Source organism: Poeciliopsis prolifica, unplaced genomic scaffold, assembly GCF_027474105.1.
Source record: "Poeciliopsis prolifica strain line A6 unplaced genomic scaffold, Auburn_PproV2 SCAFFOLD111, whole genome shotgun sequence".
NCBI lineage: Eukaryota > Metazoa > Chordata > Actinopteri > Cyprinodontiformes > Poeciliidae > Poeciliopsis > Poeciliopsis prolifica.
Window position 1 is genome coordinate 636,243 of NW_026562486.1, and position 24,468 is coordinate 660,710.

At 38.7% G+C, this 24,468-nt stretch overlaps 2 protein-coding genes across 4 annotated transcripts in view; both read right to left on the reverse strand.

Moving 5' to 3' along the window:
• Positions 1 to 16,959, reverse strand: part of vta1 (vesicle (multivesicular body) trafficking 1) — a 33,688-nt gene extending 16,729 nt beyond the window's left edge. Inside the window, exons 1-5 of the mRNA XM_055023971.1 lie at positions 16,761 to 16,959; positions 11,177 to 11,271; positions 7,991 to 8,118; positions 3,766 to 3,841; positions 466 to 580 (exon numbers count right to left, since the gene is read on the reverse strand). Coding sequence (XP_054879946.1) covers positions 466 to 580; positions 3,766 to 3,841; positions 7,991 to 8,118; positions 11,177 to 11,271; positions 16,761 to 16,851 — 505 coding nt within the window. The 5' untranslated portion in view covers positions 16,852 to 16,959. The remainder of the gene's footprint in view (positions 1 to 465; positions 581 to 3,765; positions 3,842 to 7,990; positions 8,119 to 11,176; positions 11,272 to 16,760) is intronic.
• A 2,185-nt stretch (positions 16,960 to 19,144) lies between these two features.
• Positions 19,145 to 24,468, reverse strand: gje1a (gap junction protein epsilon 1a). 3 transcript variants are annotated; one of them, XM_055023974.1, is made up of 4 exons: positions 24,385 to 24,468; positions 21,836 to 22,018; positions 21,492 to 21,689; positions 19,145 to 21,299 (listed from the first exon to the last, which is right to left on the reverse strand). In XM_055023974.1, exons 1-4 carry the CDS (start codon positions 24,412 to 24,414, stop codon positions 21,102 to 21,104), a joined length of 609 nt encoding a protein of 202 aa, XP_054879949.1. In that variant the 5' UTR covers positions 24,415 to 24,468; the 3' UTR covers positions 19,145 to 21,101. The 3 variants fall into 3 exon arrangements, with proteins under 3 accessions (XP_054879949.1, XP_054879950.1, XP_054879947.1); XM_055023975.1 differs by lacking the exon at positions 24,385 to 24,468 and adding an exon at positions 24,289 to 24,370; XM_055023972.1 differs by lacking the exon at positions 24,385 to 24,468 and adding an exon at positions 23,761 to 24,076.

The following is a 24,468-nucleotide window of genomic DNA, read 5'->3' on the forward strand; positions in this document are numbered from 1 at the left end:
AAGGGGTTTTCCAAGGCTTTCTTTCGTTAAAAGGTTAAGTTTTATGGTGTAAACCTGCATAAAAGTTCATTGATTTTCAGAGCAGCAAAGGTCAGAGCCTTTAAGTTGATCTGAAGCAGATAGTCTTTTTTCTTTTAAGTCATAGCTTATTCATAAAATAAAAAATAAAAAAATATTTCCAAAAAATATTTCTAAGGCTAAATTCTAAAAAAACAAAACAGAGTTGATTATATAAAAAGCAGAAACTTGTTGGCTGTGAGAACGTATTACATGACTAATCTCTCCTAATCTTTCAGAGGCTACACCTTTGACTGCAGGCCTTTCCAGCTCCTGAGAGCCGATAACCAGAACAATGCCGTGCGAGACTGAACACACACCATCACACACTCTAAGGAAGTGTTCCTTAAAGAAATGAGACTGGGTGTTTGTCTTGTGGAGGAACACGACTGTATCAGAGGATCTCACCTGCTTCCTCATCCTCATCCATGCCGATGGGGCCGGACTGCGGGGTCTCGCCGTTCTTCAGACAGTTGTGGATGTAGGTGGCCTTCCAGCGGGCGTACTTCCGGTGCTGGATGTTCTGGAAAAGATTAAAATGTTCAAAATTTTACAAGCAGGAGTCCAGTTTTGGGACAACGTGTAAAGAAGGAATACATATTAATTGCTGAATCTTGAATTTGGTTCAAACTTTATCACACTTCTTACTCTTATTTACTATGAATGAAAGGCTTAAAGTCAGTTTCAGAACCCTTCACTACCAAACTCAGCCTAAACTTCAACCCTGAGGATATTTTAAGGACAGTGTCTGGGTGTTTGGTCGATCATTGTAAGTATTTACCAACTCTTCAGGTCTTTGAGTTACACTGGACCTTTCACTATGCTAAGACGGGTCTTAATGCAAGTCTGTCTTCCATCATACAAACTTTGAGGCAAATTTTCATCATAAAAAGCCTAAATAGTTACTTTATGTGTCACTCCTATAAGAAAATTAATTTTCTGGATCACAGCTGTGGCCTAATTACTGGAGACCTGCAGGTACCACAAAAAAACATCACATCTTTTTCAGTGTTGGTGGCAGGATGTTTGGAATGTGGGAAAAAAGAGCAGAAGGGGTAAAAAGACCAAGACGGACACATTCACACAGACATGATGCTGATAAGAGCGACTGTAGAAAGACCTGCTTCTTCCAGATAAGTGCCATGTTTTACAGAAACAATGGAGTTTCGGACAAGAGCTGTTTGTTTGGCCTTGGCATGTCTAAAGGTTGAAGTTGGTCATTTCCATCAGGGAAAGAAACACTGATGTGATATGAAACGGGAAAGAGAGGGACTTTTCATGTGAACATTTCAAGTAACAGGTGACTAATGGAGAAGATATTCCTAAGAAAAGAAGTCTCTCCTGCTTGGGAAAGGGGCAGAGAAATGTCCAAAACTCTCTGCTTCTCTCTCTTCTTAGCCACCAGCGAAGCTAGCACCTAGCTTAAACTCCCCAAATACTTGAGGGCATCTCTAAAATGCTTTCAGCTGCCTACTTTAACAATTTAAAACACCAAATCTACCTTAAACGTTAGAAACTGTTTCACTACATTAATATCTTGTCTTCCTCATAGTGTAAAACAAATCAGCAACAAGAGAAATGAATGCCACTCCTGGATTGGCAGTTTTGCAAATACCAGCCAATAATATTAAGTAACATTATGCCCCTCACAGCTTTCCAAGCTGAGAAACATTTTCTTAAAATATAAATGCAGTTTGGATAGCCTGGTGTAGCCTAAAGCTACATATGCTCTATGAAGAAATATGCAAATTTTCCACAAATAATGTGGACATTTTGCTGGTGGTGAGACAGAAGCGAATACAATTATTTTAACATAACTGTTAAGAATCCTTTTTTTGCATCAAACAAACCCATTAAAATTCCAATTTCCATGCTGGAAGAGTATCTCCACAGAAAGGAAGAGAATCACTATCCAAACCGGCTGCTCCATAATTTTATGACAAAAACAATAAAAGCATAAATAGCACCTGAATCTTCATACATAAAAGCTCATAATTGTTGCATTTATTAACCAATTATTTTAGTCCTGATCCAGGTGGAGACATGCTAACAGTAACTCACACACCACGCCTAATTTCACACTGTACAGGATGAAATCTGTGCAACATGAAGGCTGCAGCTTCAGGACTAGAACCAGAAAATCATCGGAGACGTGGAGCTCTGCTGAAAAAGCAGAACCAGAACCAGAACATCAGCAGTGTGAAAGCAGAAATCAGCGCCTGCCGGTCCAGTCACAGCGCGTTCCTGTCTGAGTCAAACGGTGTGAACAAAACAAGTTCAGCTGATGTTTTCATGACTCAGGAGGAGAGAGTCCAGCTTTGTTTCCTTCAACCACACACAGTATTAACGGACTGATCCATCCGTTAAGTCACTGACCAACGGACAATTTGAATATGAATGTAATCGAGGAGTTTTCATTTTGTTTTACCTCAAATAAAACTACCATTATAACAGCCTGCAGGCCTCTTGAAGACAGAAGCACATAATTATTGGAAACATTTTTAAAAATATTCCCCCCATTTCGCATCGAATTACAAAAAACAACAAAAACAGCACTGAGACCCCATTTGTGACCCCAAAGTCTCCAAAACATCAGAATTTGCACAATATTTATTTTGTTTCTATCAGGTTACATCATTCTTTTAAATATTCCACCAGACATTACCAATACACTGTACTTCATTCACATTTTTTCAAATGTCAGCTGATGCAATATTTGCTTCACTAGAGTTTATAATAATGTCATTGTGGTTGTTCCAAGTTTCATCTGAAATATTCAGCAGGAAGACGAGGAATGGAAAAACATTTTGGATTCAAACGTGAGCTTTAGAGTTCAGGTTGAATAGGGAGAATTGTAATTCCTCATCTGCACTTTTTAACCGGATCGATTCAGTTTTGAAATCATGCTAAAGCTAAGGCGACGTGAAAGATTGTTTGACTTTGCACTCTCTATTTAGGATTATTGCTACTTTAAATGTAATTAGAAGCTATTCTAGATAAAGTTTAAAATATGTAAAGTTAACCTGCAGAAATCCATTCAATCCTTTGATAAATCTGTCGGAAAGTGAAGAAATGACTCATTTGTTCTTCTTTAGCCATCAAACATTAGCAGAACAAAGATGTTAACGTTTCTGAAGTTGCTGTTGCTCCTGACATGAATGAGGACAGAACAGCACTTCCTGTTGCAAACACTCCAACAGTTCCCCATTAATCAGCCTCTCTGTGGTTTGTGATGATTGCTCCTTTTGATTTAATGTCCAGGTCTTTGCCCACCATTTATCCCAGAATTCAGCAGGACATGTCAGGATCTTTGAACATGTTTGGCTCTGATTACGTCAGGAAGTTTGGCTGAGCAGCAGGAGTTTGGTAATTGCTTGCCACTCTGCACAGATTAATGGGAGGATGAATGAAAATGATTCTGGGAAGTTAGTTTTTCAACAAACGAGTCAAAGCTTTCGCTGAGATAGCATCGCCTACCAGCTGCAGATAATGTGTTTACCATCCAATGCAACAATGATGATAATATTGCACAGTCTGAGAGTGTTTTAAGTGATAAACAGAGCGGGGTTTTGTTTGTGCTTTTACTCTATTTGATCCATAATTGTATTCTAAATCTAACAAGAATGAGGGGAAATTCTTTTGATAACTTAAAGCAGAATGAAACGACGCAGGTTGTTTTGTTTTTTGCTGCTGTCTCTTCTCACCCACCTCGTCTGAAAGTTCCCCAAAAACAGACAGAACGTCCATCAGCAAGCTGGAGGTGTAGAAGGACTTGATCATGTTCCTGCAGAAAGAAAACGATGACAGATCAATCATTTTATTTATGCTTCTTCTGGTGTTTTACTGATTCAGATACTAATGTTTACAGTTTATAAGGCCTCCGTTCCATCACCCTAATCTTTTAACTCCTATCACATACAATACATGGATACCAAATGTGTCACATTTGGTATCCATGTATTAACTATTTTAAAATGAACAATTTAAAAATAGTTCATTTGTTTTCTACTGCACTGGAAGAATGAGAAATCCAAAAATGTGGAAGACCTAAAAAAAGCAATGTTGTATATTGTCCTTCAGTGTGTTTGTTTGAGAAGCTGTTAAACTGGCCGATGTGTTTATTGGATAAATAAATTCTTTATTTAGAAGCTCCTTTGAAAAGAAACATCTGCTAAATGATGTGGAAATACAGACAAATGACTCTGGCCGAGCAGCAGACGCCACAGCTGGAACTGAAATAGTTTTGAGGGTTTTAAATTAAAAAAGACAAACAAAAAAGAAAGCCCTCAAAGATTGCTCTTCCCACTTCAGAAAAAGCAGACAAATGCCTAAAATGCAACATTTTGGCTCAAAAACATTGTCTTCAGAATGAAGATGCTTCAGGTTTGGACTTTGCAGCATCATTTTGTGATGCAACATGTTGATCTGAGCCTCAGAAATCTGTGGACAGAGATGTTGCATTTCAAATGATCCACAGATCAGTACAGAAACTTTTAGTTTTATCAGCATCTCATATCCCATTAATAATAAAAAATGGCTTCATAAACTGGAAGCTAATCGAAATCTCTTGTCAAACTTCTCAAGCTTTTAACTTTCGACCCATTTCAGTCAGTTTTTCAGTCAGGCTTTCAGCCGTTCAACGCCAAGAGGTTTTCTGGGTTTCAGTGGAAAACTGCTTCTCATTTACATGAGTTCAAAGTGTTGGTCGGGGGTTCAATGTGACGGATGCTCCGACTTCAGGCTGCAGGGAGACATTCAGACATGATGATCCCATTATCCACGCTGGGTGCCAAGACCCAACAAAGTGCAGAAGGATGCATAAAAATGTTGGAGACGTTTTTGGGTAGATATTTTACCGTTTATATAAAGCTTTTTTATGTCCTTCTGAAGAGTAAAAAAGCTTTATGTGACTGATAAAGATCTTATTGTGAGACTAGTTGGTGAGAGATGACCTGCATAAAGTGCATAAATTTCATAAATTTTAAGTTAAACTTTTAATGCATCATTGTTTCGTGTTAACTTTGAGCTTGCACATCTCTTAGCAGGTTGATGGGAAACTGGAAACTTTTTGCTACCAGCTATTAACTTCTGCCATCACTCTGATTCAATGAACGCTCAATTTTCTGAATTTCACTAAAACGCCTCAGTATCAGAATGATTTCCAGTCCTCACGGTTTCACTGAGGAAAAGCTTCCCGTTGGCCGACTTTACTGATTCCTGAGCCAATTTGGATTTGTTTGCCCCCATTGTCTTGTTGAAACAAGAGCAATAAAACAGACCCACCATGCTGCCACCACCGTGCTTTACAGTTGGTACACTTGTCATTCAAACATGCCTCCTCACATGTGGCCAATTTCCTTTACAGCTTGACATAAACATCAAATGTGCAGCTGCAAAAATTTATAAAAAGACACAAAAAACATGAATTCAGCATAAAATATATACATGGATGAGCTGAATAATTTCTTTGACTTTAGCAGAACACAGTGGGTTTGTTAGACACATTTCAGTCTCCAACAGGACAATGATGCCAATAAAAGAGACCAACATTAAGTTTTTGGATACTTTACCATGTCTCTTCCACGGAACAAACTCTGCCAACAAGAGCGATCATATATTCACCTAAAATTATGCCAGAAGCTTGGAGGTTCTTTTTAATTATCATCTCTAGCTGGGAAAAAGACCAGCGCAAATCAAACATTGAAATGTTGCCACATAAATGATGTTCATGGCGTTAAAAGTGGATATAAACGTCCGAGTTTCTCCGATCATGGAAGCAGAATGAAGGAGAGAAGAATGAATAAACTCCATCAGAGGTTGGTTGGGTTTCTACAACTCACCTCTGAGATTCAGATTGAATATAATTCTGCTTATTTATGGCTGATTATTTGTGCCTTTGTGTAAACACACTGCAGACGCCTGCTGCTTCTCATTAAACTGCAGGCTGTTTGCGTTCAGCGGAGCAGAAATGTGACTCGATCTTGTTAAACACAGCTGCAGGAAACAGAACTGTCTGACTGCTTGTTTACACAGAGAACATCTCTGCTGCTATTCACCCTTTACAACTTGCTTCTCACACCTACTGCTACCGTTAGGAGGGAAATCCAGCCCACCGGGCCCGGCTTTCATTAATGTTTCAGTTGTGTTGGTAAGTAGAGAGAGGCTGATCTGTTTTAGGGATGGACATACCAATCTATAAGATCTTATAGAGGTTTGACTGAAGCTTTCATAAACAATTTTTCTTTTATTCAAGAGCTGAAATGTAAATTAAGCTGCACACTTTAAACAGAAAAGCTTTATTGGAGAGTGACCACAGAATTAATTCATAAAAAATAAAAAAAAATCAGTAAAGCACATTTGGAGGTAGCAACCTGGACTCCTGATTGGTAATAAATGAAAGCATGGTGGCGGCAGTATTATAATGTGGAAATAGTTGTGATCTCAGAGGGCCACTGGATGCCTTCGGTCCATACTGGGGGACCTGCACAGCGTCCTGGTTGGATTTAGAAGGTTAAAACCAACATAAATGGCATCTCTCACTCTGGACACCCGACCTTTGACCTGCTCCTGGTAGGAAAATGGAATAAACTGGTTTTATTCCACAGCATTCACCCACTTAACTTTGCAAATACGCAATAATTTTTACGGTAGGTGCAGTAATGATCACCAAAATCCTTGTATATATACGTAGTAATTTTTTAGGACCTTATTCACCAACCTAAAGACTGATGGACCTTATGAGGAGCAAAGCCCGGTCCTGATGTGATGAGTCTCTCTTTTAGGGTTAGGGGTCATGTTTAAAGGTATAGAGTGAAGTTTAAACCTATGGTTAGCGATATACTGGCTATGGTAGCGGTTAATGTTTGGGTTGGGCATAAATGCAGTTACTAAAATGAATGGAAGTCGATAAAAAGTCCTAATATGAGTAGAAACACAAGTTTGTGTGTTTTTGTATTCCATTTTCTATGCTTCATTTTCCTCTTTTGCCTTTTTTACTCTAAAAAAGGTGATTATTTGTTTTTGCATCATGATTACAAATCATTTATAAGAGGCGTTAGTGTGGATAAGCTCAATTTAATGTGGCCACAATCTTCTTTCTTTTGGCATCATCTGTCCCAAAGGACATTCGCTGCGTTTTCATTATAAATGCCCGTAAAATTTTGTCTATATTATGATTGTGTTTTCCAATAGGTGTTTTCACTAAGTAAGAAAGTCAATTAAAATCACATGAATAAGTTTGTTCATATGGTAAGTAATCATTAAATGTCCACTTCCTGTTGTTGTCTTCGTCTCTTCTGCCAGTAGCAACGTCTGGTTGTTGATCATGACTCGTGTGAAAAGGCGTTTCCCAGTGCAAAAACCTTTTAGTGAAAAATGTGACTTTTCTTTTTTCAAAATTGCTGCATTTCCATTCAACGAATTTATTTTTTTGTAATTTGCACAAAAACCCAATCAATGGACACACAGCTACAGTCCTGGTGGTATTGTAATAGAGCTGCTAAAGGCGCCCTGTAATCAAGTGTTTTGTTTTGAGACGGTGAAAGGAAGTAACAGTCTCCAAACTGCTGCAATGAAGCTCACGTATAAACTAAGTAACCCAACACGGCTGTTTACATGTAGACCTGAACATGTGGTCTGAAGTGAAACGTCTTTGCATGAGTCACTGCCTGTTGCTAGGACACAAAAGGTTCAAAAGACGTAAAACATGAAGTCACGCTGCGCGAGAGCGTGTTGTGTCTGAAAGCCGTGAGCATAAAGCGCAGCCAGATGTGGCGGTGGTTGGTGGAGTAAACAGCTGGTCAACAAACAGGCATCGGATTCAGAAACAAACTGCTGATCTGACAGGGCAAACGCATCACAATCAAAGAGTTGACATCGAGGAGCGGCCCGACCGGCCTGCGCCGCCTCGTATCAACTCCTGTCATTTCCTTACTTGTGGAACCGTCCCGCTCTGTCCTCGTTGTCGGAGTACAGGAACAGCTTTAAGGCGTAGTTTTCGATGTGAGCGTTGCCGACCACCTCCTGAGTGATGGAATCGTTTTCGCTCAGCTCCTTCTTCATCTGCAAAACAAACGTCACACAGTCAGAAACTCTGATCTTAGCTTCCTGTTAGCTGATTTGTTGTAATCTGGTGTTTAACTGTTTAGTGCCAAAAAGGAATTCAGAACGTAATCAGTTTGGAGGATGGAAGTTTTTATATATTATAGTGAAGAGTAAAAGAAAGTAATCCAGAACCTTTAAGAACTGCTTTCTCCAAAGTGAGCGCCATCTAGTGTGACGTCAGACTCATGTTTTCTCCAGTCCTTTCAGCTCCATTCTTTCTGTCTGTTACTGAGTCCAACAGGGCTTCAGGTTTCTAGTAAAAGCACAACAGAAACCACTCTGGTTTCCCCCGGTAGGTGGACCCTGAGAGGCCTGAATAGATACTCTGTTCTCTGGTTTGATCAGTGGATGTGTTAAGCAGCACAGGAATGTAAAACCATGGAGGACAACTGGTCAGGGAACATAAAGAACCTGGGATCAAAGGAATCTCTTCATGTTAGTGTTAAGCTAATGTTTCATCGGAAAAAAACACCTTCACTTTGGAAATGCAACGATAGTCAGATATTTTTAAAGGTTTTTTTAGGATGCCTATTTCAATAAACATGTGAAGTGGTGGAAGGTGAACAAAGACTGGTTCTGAATCACAGAACCATCAAACATCAATTAGCTACTCAGACATGTCCACTCTTTCTTGTTTTTTGTTTTTGATATTTTTATATTTCAGGTCAACAAAACAAATTAGAAGTGGATGTTTTGAACAAAAAAAAAGGCTGTTAAAGAGACATTTTGACAGTATACTGTGCAGTGGTAGTTTTCAGGTCATTGTGGTGACTTGATAATATATATACAATGAATACATATTATATACATTGTGCTTTTATATGCACAATTAGTTGATTTCTTAATCAACTAACTTGATCACCAAATTAGTTGTTGATTATTTAAATAAGAAAATATTGAAAAATAACATTAACAGTAATGAACTCTGGTCATGTGCTGACAATGATATAAAGTTGTGTGAGATGAATATTCGTGGACTGAGAATGGAGCCTTGAGGAACTCCACAAGTCACATATTGTAGCTCATATTAACACAAATGACAGAATGTACTTCCTTTAGTAATGTACCCAAAGCATCTCTAAATACAACATAAAATGAGACAGAATTTATTTCATGAATGTATTGAGATGAATTTACCTGTTAGTCAGAATCAAACAGCTCAGTGGCTGACAGCAGTCTGGGCTTTGGAGTGAAACCGGCTTTTAAACAAATGATTTCTACCTCCCTAGAGAGAGCAAAACCTCTGAGACCAGATCCGACGATGACGCAGCAAAACAGATTTAATGAGTCCAGCTGAGCCGGTCAGCAGGGAGAAAGCTGTGATGGCTAATGCGCTGATTCATTTATTCTCTAGGAAGATCCCAGCAGACAGCTGGTATTTGTAAAACTATTTTAATGGCAGGAAAAAGACAAAAAGTCAACTTCAACTTTGATGACATGGAAACAGTCGAATGTGTCCCACTTCTTCTATTCAACCCAGATGTTCTTTGTCCTAATTTAAAAAGGAATCCATCATAGCTTGGTGATTCATTATCAGCTGAGGACGGTTAATGAATCTGAATACTGAAGAAGTGCATCAAAGCTGAGGATGTGACTCTGCATCCAGACTGTGACGTTGTTAAGCTCTCCAGTGCTTCTGTAAAAGCTGTCTCCTGGGTAAACTGTGTCTGCTTTAATTGACTCTGAGTGATTAATAAGGAAACACTTGTTTTCTCTTCTGCTGCTGCACAGACCAGGTTTATGTACAGTTTAAAGATCTGCCAAAAGTTGCTGCACAGAAACTCTACAAATGTGGAAACTTTTGAGTCGACGCTTGTTAAGGTGATGAAATTCTTCTTCCTGTCAACCACTGTCACCGTTTGTCCAAATACCTTTTATAAAAACTCTGAACAAGCATGTTAAATAATCATAATTACTTAAAACAAGAAGTTTGGAACTATGATCCATTTATTGCATGATGTGACTTAAAAAGAAAATAATAACAGCATACTTTACCTGAAATCTTAAAATAACATTTTATTCAAATGAAGTCAACAATCTCTCTTTAAATGTGAAACCTCAATGACTTCTGAAAGGCTGGTTTTATAATCATGTCATTACTCAGATGTATCTGTATGATGGTTTACAGGTTATGCATGACTGTTGTGTGGTTTACCTCAACTACTCGCAAATTATTTTCCAAGTCTGGATGTTAGGAAAACAGGTGATAAAATTATTGAATGTGATAAATAATAAAAGTGTTTCATAGCAAACATAAACCTCAAATACAATTCATTCATCTCTTGGAAAATGCAATTGTCTCAATTGTCCATGGTTTTAGTGACATCAGTACTTCTTTATGTGTTACATTTTCTTATTCTTTGTGTGAAAACAAACAACAAACTGTATTTCAGGCACAGAGAACCTGAATGTACTCAAATAATCAGGTAACATTTACGGTCATCTATGTCGTTCTTTGCAAAATGCATATTGCAAACAAATTGTTTTAATTTTTAATTTTATTTGTCCTGTTTCTCATTTTTTGTTTCTCTTACTCATTTATTTTTTTTCTCTTTATTTATTGTTTTCATTTTCCTCTTTTCCTCATCCTTTCTTTCTTCTTTGAAAAGAAAACATTTCTCCTAAATTCAGTGGTCTCGCTGCAGATCCTGTGTTTTTTATTTTTTATTTTTTGAACAGGTTGCAGAGTGAAATGTACTTTCTGTGGCCTTTCTGAAAAAGCTGACAGTCTGACTCCAGTCCTGAGTCTGTTTCATTCTGATCAAACCAGCGCCCTGACTCCATGACTTGCCAATGGAAGAAACTTAAGATTTTTAATTGAAATAATCAGAAAAAGGCATAACATACTGGAAGACGCAGCCTCCTGCAGAGCATAATGCATCCCAGCATGAATCTCTGATCTTCAGTTAGAGTCCAGCTAATGGCAGGAATTACCTGCACTTTGCCAAACTACCCGTCCCTGGCAGCCAAGATGGGATCGCACACAGAGAGGAGGAAGAGGAGGAGGACGACTCACCAACTCCAGCTGGTCCATCAGCTTCACCAGGAACTTCCTGCACTCCGGAGTCTTGCTGTCCAGCTTCATGCCGGTCTGCATGGCGTAGAGCCGACCTGCAGCAGGAGGACGGACATGAAACTCGGGTTTGTCCTTCATTAGTGGCTTTAGAAGCCAGGAGAGAGAATTACAACTTAATGTGTTTTAAATGCAATGTATTTAACCATTTTATTTCAAAACCAAACAATCATTTCAGATAAATCATCTTCAAAAGGTGAATGATTATCTACTTTCTGAAGTACAACTAATTCATTTGAAAGGTTTTTTTTTACTATTTTTGTTTAATTCCTGGAAACCACTCCACAACTGGAGTGGTTTCCTCAGAAAATCATTATTCCTCAATAATGATTTTTAAAAATAATTATTACAAAAGTAAACTATATTTTTGAAGAGTATTTTGTTATTTCAATGTCTTTTAAAAATGTAGATTTTGTAATAAATTTTGTTTCTCTGAAACATAATAAGTTTTCAGAGAAAATTTGTTTTCTTAAGCATAATTATTTATTTCACCAAATAAATAAGACAAATTATTTTCTTTTTAAGTCACATCTATTATAAGACTTTCTAGACAAATATCGTTAAAATTCCTTAGTTTTTTTTATGTGAAATGTTATCACCTTTATTTTTTGAAAACCATTTACTTTCCATTGTTTTCTTCAAGAAAAACTATTTAAAATGCAATTTTTTTAAAAAGTACATTATAATTTTAGGTCCTTATATTTTTTCCTTTCATTTCTAAATCTGCATTACTTTATTTTCAGTAACATTTTTCAAGGTAAAAGCAAGAATTTCAGTAATTTTTCTTTTTTTTATTTATAAAATACAGATTTTCTTACTTATTTCAAATAAATAAGAAAATCTCTTCCCTTCTTAAAGAGGAGTTGATTTGAATGATCAGTTACTAACAATTGTTAGTAGTTTACTTTTCTAAATCCAAAAATTCTCAAGACTTTTTATTGTGCCATAATTATTAATTTTAGAGAATTTGTCCTTTTTTGCTGCATTAATCTATTCACTGGAATTTTTAATTTCACACCAGAAGATCCATTTACACAGAAATAAAATGTATTTTCCTAACAGTAAAGTGCTTTAATTTTTTACTGAAAAATATTTTGACAAACCTTCCCTCCTTCCCCGGAGATTTTTATTTCCAAAAGTCCCATTACTGTCACAGACCTCCTATTTGCTGCTGCTCTGGGTCAGAGGGCATTCACTGCTTTTAGGCCTCAGTTCTGCATTTATTATATCCATTAGTTTTTCCTGCCTGCAGGTTGGGTTAGTTATCAGTGTTGTTAACCAGATGCAGTTTGGTGGACAGAGACATTTGACTGGTCAGTTAAATGTCTCTTGTGTTTCGGGTCGTCCCGTTGCTGTCGGCAGCGCTTTGTTTTCAGCGTCATCGTCCCGCAACCAGCAGAACAAAAGTCCCGTTTCACAGAGGCAGCGTGGAGACGGGCCGGTCTGTGTGGCAGCAGCAGGACCTGCGCTACTCACAGCTTCCAGAACATGGATGCTGCCCTGCAGCGCAGGAAGCCACGCACAAACAAAGGCTTCTTCTGTAGCAGCAGCTGGACGGCCTCCCACTCGGCCCATTCCTCCCAGTCTGCCCAGTTCAGCCCTCTGCTGGTCAGCACACCCAACTAGTCAGCTTACAGCTGATAGTTGGGTTTCCTGGTTTTCTCTGAGATGATGGCGTCTCAGCATCATTTCTTCCTGTCCTGCTGTTTGCTACTTCCTGTTCAGGACGATGAAGACTTCCTGCTGCTGCTGACTCCAGCTCAGATAAAAATGGAAACCTCTCTAAAGTTGTGTAAGAAACGCTAAAGACTTTTTTTTTTCCCCCACAGCAGGTGTGAGACTGCAGAGGCAGGACAGAACCTGTCTTCATTCTGAGAAACATCCAGCCAGAAATAGAAACTATCTGCTGATCATCTCTGGTGACTTCAGCCTCTTTCTGCAGCCGTTTCCTCCTCACTGACGTCCAAATGTTCTAAAGGAGCTCAGAACATTTTGATGTCAAAACTATAAACTTCTCCAGGAAACATTTTTCATTTCTTTACCCAGTTTTGAAACTTGAATAAAAAAGCTTAATCTTTTGAATTTATCACAAACATTTCTGCAAAGATCAGACTCAGAATAACTAATTTTAGATGGATGGATGTTTAAATGTATGGATGGTGACTGGATGGATGAACAAACAAAAGGACAGACAGATGGATGAAATGATGGACTGAAGGAGGGAAAGAGATAAACAGATGACAGACTGATTGATGAAACAGGAAAGAAAGTTTTGGTTTCCATTTCTCTTTTTCTTTCTCTTCCTTTCACATGGAAAAAACTTCAACAATATTTCGGAGTTTTCAAGGACGTTTCAAGATTCTGTTGATGTTCTTGTTAAAAGATTGATATAAGGAAACAGATCAAGTTCTTCCTGACTCTGGAACGCTTTCCAGAGGTCCATTAGCTCTAAAGAACAGCCTGGACGGTTCTGACCCGCATCTTTAAACCCAGCAACGTCACCATGGTCACACCATGAAAGCTCATAGACTGCACATTAAATCAACCCACAAGCTGCTTCCACAAGCATGCAGTCGCTTTAAATGGGGCTAATATTTGCAGAGTAGTAAAATATTTACATTAATGCTGCCAAGGTAAAACCTGACCAGAAATCACACTAATAGAGGATCAGATCGAGTCATGATTCTCAAACACTGGCAGCGAAATCAGAGCTGGAGTCATTAACAACGTCAGCGACCCAATCAGTGTGAAACGATGTTTGTAACGCAGCCAAACAGCCGAGCTGCAGGTGAGTTTGCAGAATCATTACAGCTGAATGAATCATGGTTCTGACTGCCGTTGAAAGCGATCGGACCGTTCTGAGCATCAGCAGGGTCATCTACAGGCTGACACTTTGATTAAAGGGACGGTTAAAAGCTTCAGGACTCTGATGAGAGTTTTGATCAAACACATTCCAGTCGGACGGGGTTTTTTTCTGCGTTTATGAAAATGTCTCAATCACTTCTCCAGTTCTTCCTGAACCAGATACAGCTGCCTCATCTTTAACTGGTGCTGCATTTACTGTCTGGAAAATGTCGGAGATCCAAATTGCTTGCACATCTTGAGCAGATCTGACTGGAAACTGGACTGGAGCTCATTCCTGAAGCTGCTTCTGTCATAAATCCTGACCATCTGCAGAGAGGCGGCTGAAAACCTAACGAGTCCCCGCTGGGCCAGCGGCCCAAACACGTGGTGCTGCTGACCTCCAGTGGCCTGGCGCCATCACTGGGCCACATCTGACCCGCATCCAACCCAAACCCACATCCTCTACTGGACAACATGGTGGCGCAGGAAGGGAATTTAATTTTGGTTTTCAGAGTAACAGATCAAAATGTAAATATGTAACCTTTACAGGAAACACATAAACAACATAACAGCTGCATGTATTTTAATAAAGACCGAAAAACAAGGTTTCATGTGACAGAGCAGAGTCACTGTCTCTGCAGCGCCACCTGAAGGTAAAAGTGTAAACAGTTTGTGTCCAGCATGTGTGGGATCTGCAGAGAATGTCCTTCCTAATTTTTTGACTTTTAGCAAATAGAAAAAATTCTAGTATTTGTGGCCCAGTTTAAACTGATTTAACTTCAGACAGCGAAGAAAATGTGTGCATATTTTTTCTGTGCCCATATAAAGTGAACTTGGGATTTCCACACCTGAAGAGCTTGGACTTGATGAAAGATGATGTACATGAAGATCGAGCTCTTGCATCAAAAACACCTCTGAATTAAATTTAGCCTTTACTGGTTTCTTTTCTTGTAAAATATGGATAAATATACTATCTTCGTGTGTCGTAAACAACTGGGCATAGAAAAGGCCGACTGAAAAATAAATTAGATGGTTTTAGAAAATTATGAATCAAACTCAAAAGTTTTTCTGTTTCTGAGAAACAGCTTTTCCAATGATGACAACAATCACCAACCATTTCCATGACTTCAAAGCTTCAACCGCATCTGCTCAAGAGTGGAGCATCAAACACTGAGTCCTCTGTCTGAAAGCATTCACAAAAATTATTAAATTAATTTCCTTTTGATCCCAGGATGGAGATGGGTGAATCAGAACCAAAGGAAGTGGAAACAAATGCTGCTGATTCAGGGAGTTCAACGCAGAGTGACTCGATGTTCGGAGAAATCTAAAGGTTTCCACAAATATTACAAAAAGCATGAAGCATCTCTTGTTTATTATTTTAATTATGTTTAAAGGGAAGTTTAAATTCACCAGATTTTAAACTTCGATCATTCATTCGAACTTGTTTCTTTTGCAGGTCGTTAGTCGGATCAGCTTTGATAATATTCCAATTAAATCTGGACAACATTTCTATTCAGTAACGTCCTGCAATGTTTCATCTGTGCAAACAGCACATAGCCTTTAAACTAACTGCTGCACATCAGGTTGACGTTACTCAGTTACAGGGTGTGTCCATACTCAGTCACTGCATCTTTCAAAGGACCTGGCCAACCAGATCCTTCAAAAGATGCAGCCTCTGAATTTAAACACACCTTTACTGGAGCGGGCAGTCATTAATGCCCATCAATAATATCTACGAAGTCACTAGAGGTTATTGCAGGATGCTACATACGTCTGAGTCAAAGTTTTTAAACCCCTTTATCCATGAACCAACAAGGTATTTTTTTCTGCCACATCTTTATTGTCGTTTCATTCGCATTATAAAGTAAGATAATAATTGAGCTGATTTTTTTTTTAAATTTATTTTGTTTTTTCAACCTAAAGAAGTTATTTTTGAACATCTGGAGTAAATAATATTTGTCAACATTCATTTTATGAGTCTTTATTTTGGATGAATTCAGATTCGGAGGTAATTTTCTATAACCTAATCATAGTTTATTTCAAGTAAATGTTGTTTTGTGACTTAAGTAGTTATTATAAAACAGCAGGACGTTAACCTAAAGTTATGTTTTGATCAGGGTTCTGTCCCGCCTCCTTTAGAGATCCATTAAATACAAGCTGTAAGCAGTTTCTGTACCGTTTTGTTGAGGTTTTAAAGCAACACCGTGGAGGGGTTCGGTACATTCCTGCAGGTTGAGCCATCTGTCATCCGGTGGACAACCTGAACCTGCTGGACAGGAACTTTAACCTGCTGCGTCATTCTGACACAATGATCACCAGTCAGACAGTTTAAGGTAAAACATGTCTGACAGACTTACAGACACTTGCACATGCTAACAGAAACTTCACAGAACGTACTGTCATTTATAAAAGTTAGAATCCAGCCTAAAGTTAAGAATATTATGAGAAACCTTCCACCTTAAACAGTAGTCAGGCTACGTAAGTGTTAGCTTTCTCCTAAAGTTTGAACTGCCCAAACGACAACCTGTCACTAACAATTAACTATTTATATCCCGCCGGATAAAAATCACTAAGGATATTTCGCTCTGAAACACTTTGAATAAAAGTTGAAGCCAAAGCAGCCGGCCTGTTTCCAAGTAAACAAAGCCGAGGCGCTAACTGCTAGCGTTAGCTGAGGACTTACAGTAATAAGTCACCACCGGGTCCCGTTTCTCATGCTCCTGAGCAGTCCGTAGATGGTGCTGGATGGCTCTGAGTTGGGCTGGCAAAGCCATGAGGGTCCAAAAACTCCTCCACAAGACACAAACTCAGTGCAAATGGTCAGTGTTGTTGTTAGCAGAGTGTTTGTGTCGCTTCCGCCTCTCCGTCCAATAAGAGGCGGCCATCCCATCGGCTGGGATGACGTAACCCCGTAAAGCGGGGGAAGATCACGTGACCAATTCACACGGGCCACAAAGTTGTAAATTTACTTCTTAAAACTTAAATTTTAAATGATTACCTCAATTGATCGATTTTTTTTTACTTTTTCAGCTTTTTCAAATGTTTACGTTAAAGATGCAAAAAATAAAAAACAACAACAAAAACAAACAAAAATAAGCAAATAGATAAAGTACCAATGCAGAGATAAAACTGTTGATTCCCAAACGTGTTCACTTCCTAAGTTTCAAATGCAGCCTTCGAATGATGCTGCCTCTCAATTCAAACACACCTATAGAGCACAGGTTTCCATCACTGAAAAGTATGGGTAAGTCTAGAATTTAATTTATGTTTTTATGGACAATACATCAATTATTTCTTTTCTTGTTTTTTTTTCTTCTTTGAAATTTTCCTTGTTTTTCCAACCTAAAGAAGTTTTTTGTCCAATTAGTTTTCATTTATTTTACTAACTTGGGGAAGACTTGATCGTCTGTCTTTCATAATGTCCTGTGGTTTCGGTTCTCACTAAGGATCATTCATTCCCTGAAAACAAATTTGATTTCACTAATTAGATTCATTTTATTTTTCGTTGTTTTTTCTGTGTCTGATTCTGTTTGCCTCTTGTCTACCTTTAAGTGTGATTGTTTGTTTGCCTTTTTCTTTGTGTTTCACTGTACTGAAACAAATTTTGTTCAAAGTCTGATTCTGATTTGGATCCATGCCTTTTTCAGAATTCCAGGTCAACCAACCAAGAAGTCTGATTGTTTTCAGTTCAAGAGTTTTCTAATTTCATCTCTGCTTTTTGCAGATCCTGGAGTCCACTTAGGCCCAGTTCACATAACAAAACCAGGATAGTGAAACAGAAATATTTTGTGGGTTTTGTGCCTCGCATTTCAAAACCTATTGTTGGTTACAGGTAGCATAAAGACACTTCAAGATCCACAAATCCTGCTTTGAACTTTTAAAATCTAGTATCAGTTTCAGACTCAGATGTGAGCAAGTAAAGCAAAATTCAATTAACTTCTGAGCCAATAAAATGTTTTATTCAACAGATTCTGTAGTCTGTGGAAACCAATATATATTTACCAACAAGATACACTGAAGAAAACAAATCCAATCAAGCATTGAAAAACTCAAAAAAAATTAGATTTCAAAGACAGCAGAAGGATTTGGAGCAGGGAGTTTGTCTGTCACAGCTAAATGACTTTCTGGTCAGTGGGAGAAAAGAAAACATTGATTTAATCGGTCTGGTTTGTGATTGGATGAACCTGTAACCTGATGTTCTTCATAAATCCCATCCTACTGCTTTTAGTAATAAATATTCGTCTGATGCCAGTTTTCTTTGGAAGGGAATGCTGTTTTTATGTGTTCCAACTACAGATTTGGAAATAAAAGTGAAATGAGATTTGGAGAGTGGCCATGACCAGAGGTGATTCAGCAAAGTCCAGGCCTTCATGTTCACTTTTATAATTCATTTTTACACTCATTGTCTTCAGCCTCAGATCTGATCTTTGTTTCCCTGACAAGATCAGGAGGCTGAATTGGTTTGGGGTACTGAGAACTGTTACAGGTACAAACACAATTGGATCGTGAAGAGGGACAAGTACATGAGGATAAACTGCCTGAGGTGCATACAATGTTCCATCAACAATTAATTGGCTGATTTTATCCTTTGAATGCAGGTGATTAAACTATGGTCCCATTTCTTAAATAGCTAAGTGATTTTTATGGTCCTGCATTAACATAAAAGTCAAAGATTCCTCTCTCCTTTACAGCCTTATTTATAGCTTCCACAGCAATCGATGCCTCTTTAAAAGATACATAAGAGAAAAACATGTCCTTGGTTCCACTGAATGCTGAAAATCATCAACCTCCTTTTGCATCTTGACCAGAAAAAATGGGTCCTTATCCATCCTTGTTTCAATATTCTGATATGTCTCCAAAGATGCTGACAAGTTTAGAATAGTGTCTGTTTTTAATTAGCCATATATGTTTGCTCTGTGTAAAATAAAACTACCAACAGCATCACCAGAATTTAAAATATTAACAAGGGTTGGTATGAAAGCTGCCAAACAAAATTGTTTCAATAAAATAAAATAAATAAAAACAAAGCTAATTGGAGAACATTTTCTTTAATAATCTCATAACAAAACAAATATGACAATTACAGATAATATGCAATATCAGTCAAACAAACAGTTTTAATATGAAGTGTACCTTACTGTAGCTAAGTGACTGAAAACATGTTTGGGGTGAAATTATGTCAGTACAAAGACAGATGTGGGAAACAGAAGTAGAAAGCATTTACCGTTTCTTTACACTTAGCAATACAAAATGAGTACAAACTAGAGTATGAATAGATATTAAAGCAGAGAACATGCTGTAGTGGAAACGTGATACACACAATCACATGCAGCTGTGTCTAAACCTTTAACTTGTGCCATATGAGAAAACATCCCCTGATTTTTACACTTTTAAATCTGCTGCAACTGTTGCTGGTTAGCATGCTAGCAACCACCCACAGTTAGCATGCTAATCTGGACTAGCTACTATCAGTTAACCTTATAAAAAATCAGACTTGAAAGTATGCAATGGATATATAAATGCTTAGGGGTGTAAAATCAAATAGTGGTAGCATGCAGCCTGGGTCATGACTGAAGCCCGGAAGATGAACTGTACAGTGATTATTTTACTCTACAGACTTCTGGAACAGCCAGCAGGCATTAGGTGCTCTGAAGGACTGATGCTTCTCTAGTTGCAGGAACAAAACCATTGGTGAAATTTAGAGGGATAGAAATATAACTAATAAGTTCTGGAAATCTGTCGGAGTGCGAAATACAAGGTTTTAAAGGTTCTGAAAAGATGGTGTGATCCACTTTTGTCTTGTTATACAATCCTGTACCTGAGATGATAAACAGATTGCTAAAAACTTCATAACAAAAGTTGGATGGATGTCTGAGTAAAAAAGAATAAAACAGGACAGAAGAGAAGATTAAATTATTTTTCCAAGGACAGACACTGACTTTAAAAGGAAAATGCATGAAGTAGCTTAAATTAACTAAATGGGTATGGATGTAGAGGACATTATGCTAAATTCAGTGGTTAAGGAGTAAAAAACCAGACATGAACAAAGCTGAAGGGCAGCTGCTGCAAACAAACTCTGAGGATTATCATTGCAGAACCAACTTTATATGTGTCAAAATTTCCATCCAATTTTGTTCACATCCATTAAAAATGATTAAAAACTGATTATTGTACCGGGTGGGCAGCATGTAATTGTGCTCACTGAAAAATATTCTCAATGATCATAACCAAATTTTCTATTGCTTCTTTTTCTTACTTCATTTTACTAAAGTTACACTGAGCTTGCATCTCTTTTAATGATGAGGTCAAGACATTTTGACATCCAGCCTTTGATTTTAATGGAGATTAATTCAATCTGTTGGCCTTTCTTCTGCACAGGATTGGTGGGAGACTTTTGGCTTCTTTCAGGACCATCAACCTTTTGTTTCAGTTTGATCAAACAGTAACTGGAAATCAGTCATCTGAGTTCAAGAGCAAACCTGATTTTAGGTTGCTCAAAAATCAGGGTATCATATAATGTGTATTATACAGAACAAACAAATGTTTGTTCTGTATAATATTAGATCTGAGGTTCATCTCCAAGAAATGTTCATATCTCAGTGAACCTTCAGTTTATAAAAATCTTCAAGATTGGGTCAAAATGAGTTTTCCTTCTCCACTAATCAAAAGAAATGCCTGGGATCTTATCAGCTTTGAGAAGCTGACACTTTCTGGCCATCCAGTCCAATCATTCAACACTTTTCGACCAAGCCAGTACAGAACCGTCTTCTGAAATACACCAATGGATGGTCATTCAATACGTAAGGGCAGCCAACACCAAAAGAACCGCTGGTTCTGGCCAGCCCTGACATGACTGCACCTTCCCAAATTTCTTGGTGCTGCTTACTGACGTACCACAGGTGAAGTCTGACTCTAGCACCGACTTTCTGCTTCATGAAAGTCCCAATGACAATGAGCCCAACATGAACAGTTTGAAAATATGACAGATATTTTCACTCATTGTGTTTCTGCATGAACCTTTCTGTCATTGATTGCTGAGATAGCCAAGTCTCCGGCAGAGTATTTCAAATATCTCAGCAATGCAGAGAAGAATGGTGATCACAGTGAAAGTGTACATGGCACTGAGGAAGATGGTTTTTTCAAAGTGTTCAGGTACCATGCACTTCGTCACATTGAAGGCCTTCTCCAAGGAGCTGGCATCACAGACGTACACCGGGTGAACCTGAGGACAGTAGAGGGTATGTTGGCTTTTGTTTATTCCACAAGGACCTGCAGTTCATTCGGACACAACCTTCGAAATCTAAGTCAAGCTGTTGCATTGAAGAGAAGCAACTTTCTGCAGCAACTCTACAAAACAAGCCATACTTCTTCATGTATTGAACTTTGAGCTGAAAATTGTCAGAAATGGACAAACCTGGAAACCAAAGAGGTGGCTTTGTAGCCAGAAGGCGATGATTTCAAGAATGATGCGGAGCAGAACGGAGATGATGTAGAAGACGGTGTAGACGGGCCGGTCAAGAATTTCCTCTTGCTCTATATTCTTACAGGCGGCGTACAGGTGAAACCAAGCTCCAGGAACCAGGACAGTTACCAGCTGTAGGGCCCAGAAGACCTGCAGAGAGCAGAAACATAAATATGTACACACCGATAAACAGAAAGCACTGGGTGAGTGAGTTGAAACATCAGACCAATGCTGTGTTTGAGGTTCGTGTTGAGATGTTTCCTCTGGTTCTGACTCATAGTGTTACTTGATCCCACCTGAGGTGTTATGGGTCTGAACTGGTTGTAGCAGAACAGGTTGAGCTCTCGTCGATCCGGGTCGCAGCTGAAGTGCAGAGCTTCATTCCCGTAGACCGCGAAGCCAAGAACACCCAGGAAGAACATCCGAACCGAGCCGAAGAACAGCGTGTGGAACTGGCCGATGACAGTAGGAGGCCTGAGCTGGAACACGATCATAGACAGACACACAAAGATCACTCAGAGAGGCAGAGAAAGCATTACGATTGGTCTGAATGGGAAGGGACCAGTTACTCTCTCTCTCTCTTTTTCTTTACAAGGTTCTGGTTACAAAACTGTAGAGATTATCTTCCATATGTTTCCTCTGGGTTGTAGAGTAATCTCCCTCCAGGAATAATGCTTGTGTTCTGCAACTCAGCTTGCCAAAAGAGAGCCTTGCTTTCCCAGAAAGAAAGAAAAATAAATGAACTCCATGAAAGTTAGCAAGTGACTAAAATGACTACTTTATCCACAACCAGCCAACTCAGTCTCTGTTTCTGACAGACTAAAGAGTGATCCGTAACAATCAAGATGATCAAAGCTGAGTATACATTTATGAGACAATATTTACTTTCACTGTGAGTTTTTCCATTTTGCATACAAAACATCTGCTGATTTGCACAGATCACCTTTCAAGCAATAACCTCTCTTCAGTTGACAAACCTGCCTGTGAAACCACAACAATTCAAGGAAGTTGCATCACTTTCTTTCTCAGTAACTCAAAATAACTTTCTTAATTTCCCAAAAATTAAGAACGTTTTTTATGGTTGCTTGAGGTGTTTTCTTTAGATTTTATAGAAAAAGAGTTAATGCGCTAAAGGGGAAATGGAAACACATTTATTCTCTGCCTTACCAGAGGTATGAGTTCCGGAAAAATTTTAAATTTAAGCCTCAGGCTCGATGGGGAGGACACTTTCCATTTTTTGCTTAGATGTGCACTTTATGCTAGCTTGCAACTTCTACATCCTGTTTATTACAGCCATGTGTCATGTCAGCAATTGTCAAAATTAGGCTAGCCCGATTGATTCACTGCAAAACAGTAGATAGAAAAATGCATAATTAGCATTTTTCATTTTTGTAACAGTTTAAAAGTTAACTCAAAATTCCAACGACAATTGGATGGAAACATGACCAACATCAGATCTGACCCAGCTGTAATCTGACTCTATGTCTGAACTTTAACTTCACTTTAATCCGCCATGTGATGAATTCATTTGCAGAAATTCAAAAAAAAACATAATGTGACGAAATTTGAATAAGGTTTTGGCATCTATAACAAGCTAAACCTGACGCATGTTGTCATGTTATAGTGAAAGTGACGGTCAGAACAAGAACAGAAATTTTAACATGAGCTTGAAATTTTGTGTTTATGACATAACATTTCACTGTGATGATTTATAGACAGACTGCGAACACCAAAGTGTGCTTCAAAGTCCCTCTGGAGGGTGCTGGTTTGCTGGGTCTCCAAACTGCTATTCTTACATATTATTAACGTGAATTTCTCCTCCTCACTAGATAAAATGGCTTATAAACCTTTTTGAAGTCAGCTGCTATGGTGTTTGATACCTGAGTTTATGGGGATGTGTCCTATAACTTCGAACTTTTAGTACCTGGTTACATATTTTTCTGTTTTAGTCATGCAGTTGGGTGAGAGCTGCAGATAAAAGCACTTGGATCATGGTCTGATTAACATTGCGGCATTTTTACTCAGCTGTTAGAAAGAAGGAGAACCTGCTTTTGTCTGCCAGATAATCAAAGTCCCTGAGCTCTGACAGCTGAAAACAAAAAGCCATTCAGAGGAAACATTTCTCATCTCTTCAGCTGCTCCGCTCTGATGCGACTACCATCTACCAGAAAACAGCAAACATGATGTCAACACACTGATGGCTCCTGTCTCATCTACTCACACATCCTTCGTAGAAGTTCTTGATGTAATTTAAAGACATGACTTGCTCTCTGTCGTCCCTTGTGTGAGTCCGAGTGGCTCCAGGCCCTCGTGGCCAGGACTCCACAAACCTGCAGCTGAACTCGTCCACTTCTCTTTCTCTCTACTGAAATCATGTAGCCTTTTATCTCCCCCTAAACATACCGACCCACGCAGTGGAAAAAACACAACAGGGACCAGGGGGCCAACAAAGAGCCAGGGGTGGGGGCCCTGGGCCGCCCCAGTTTTAATCCCTACTGGACTCTGTCAGCAAAAAAACCCTCCTGTGGAGCACAATGCAGAGGAAACACCTGGTTAGGTGGAACAACTGATGGGTTTATTCTTTATTTCTGTTAATTTGGAGCTTCACTCACTGAAAACAAGTTCAGATTTTAATAAATGATCTAAAAACTAAAAGCTTCCTGCACTTTATTTCAGAGGTTCTGTTGAAGTGGAAACATGAGTCCATCAGCATCAGCAGTCAAACACACACAGGCTCTTACGCACACACCTACTGCACACACATCTGAGGTTCCAGAGATAGAGAGAAGAACCAGAACCAGACCAGAACCAGACCAGAACCAGAAGAAGAAGTTAGTCCACACACCAACCGGAATCCTGGCGGCGTGCTGTTCATTCCCTCTCTGTTTCCCCAAACTCAGATCCCAGTTTCATCCCAGCTGTTGGACAG

Bases quoted from the DNA above. Each gene is read 5' to 3' on its own strand.
- gje1a (XM_055023972.1), bottom strand. From the start codon at position 23,799: ATGTCTTTAAATTACATCAAGAACTTCTACGAAGGATGT. The intron at 22,019-23,760 runs GTGAGTAGATGA...ATCGTGTTCCAG, and splicing joins AGAACTTCTACGAAGGATGT to CTCAGGCCTCCTACTGTCAT. The intron at 21,300-21,491 runs GTTTGTCCATTT...TACTGTCCTCAG, and splicing joins GCCACCTCTTTGGTTTCCAG to GTTCACCCGGTGTACGTCTG.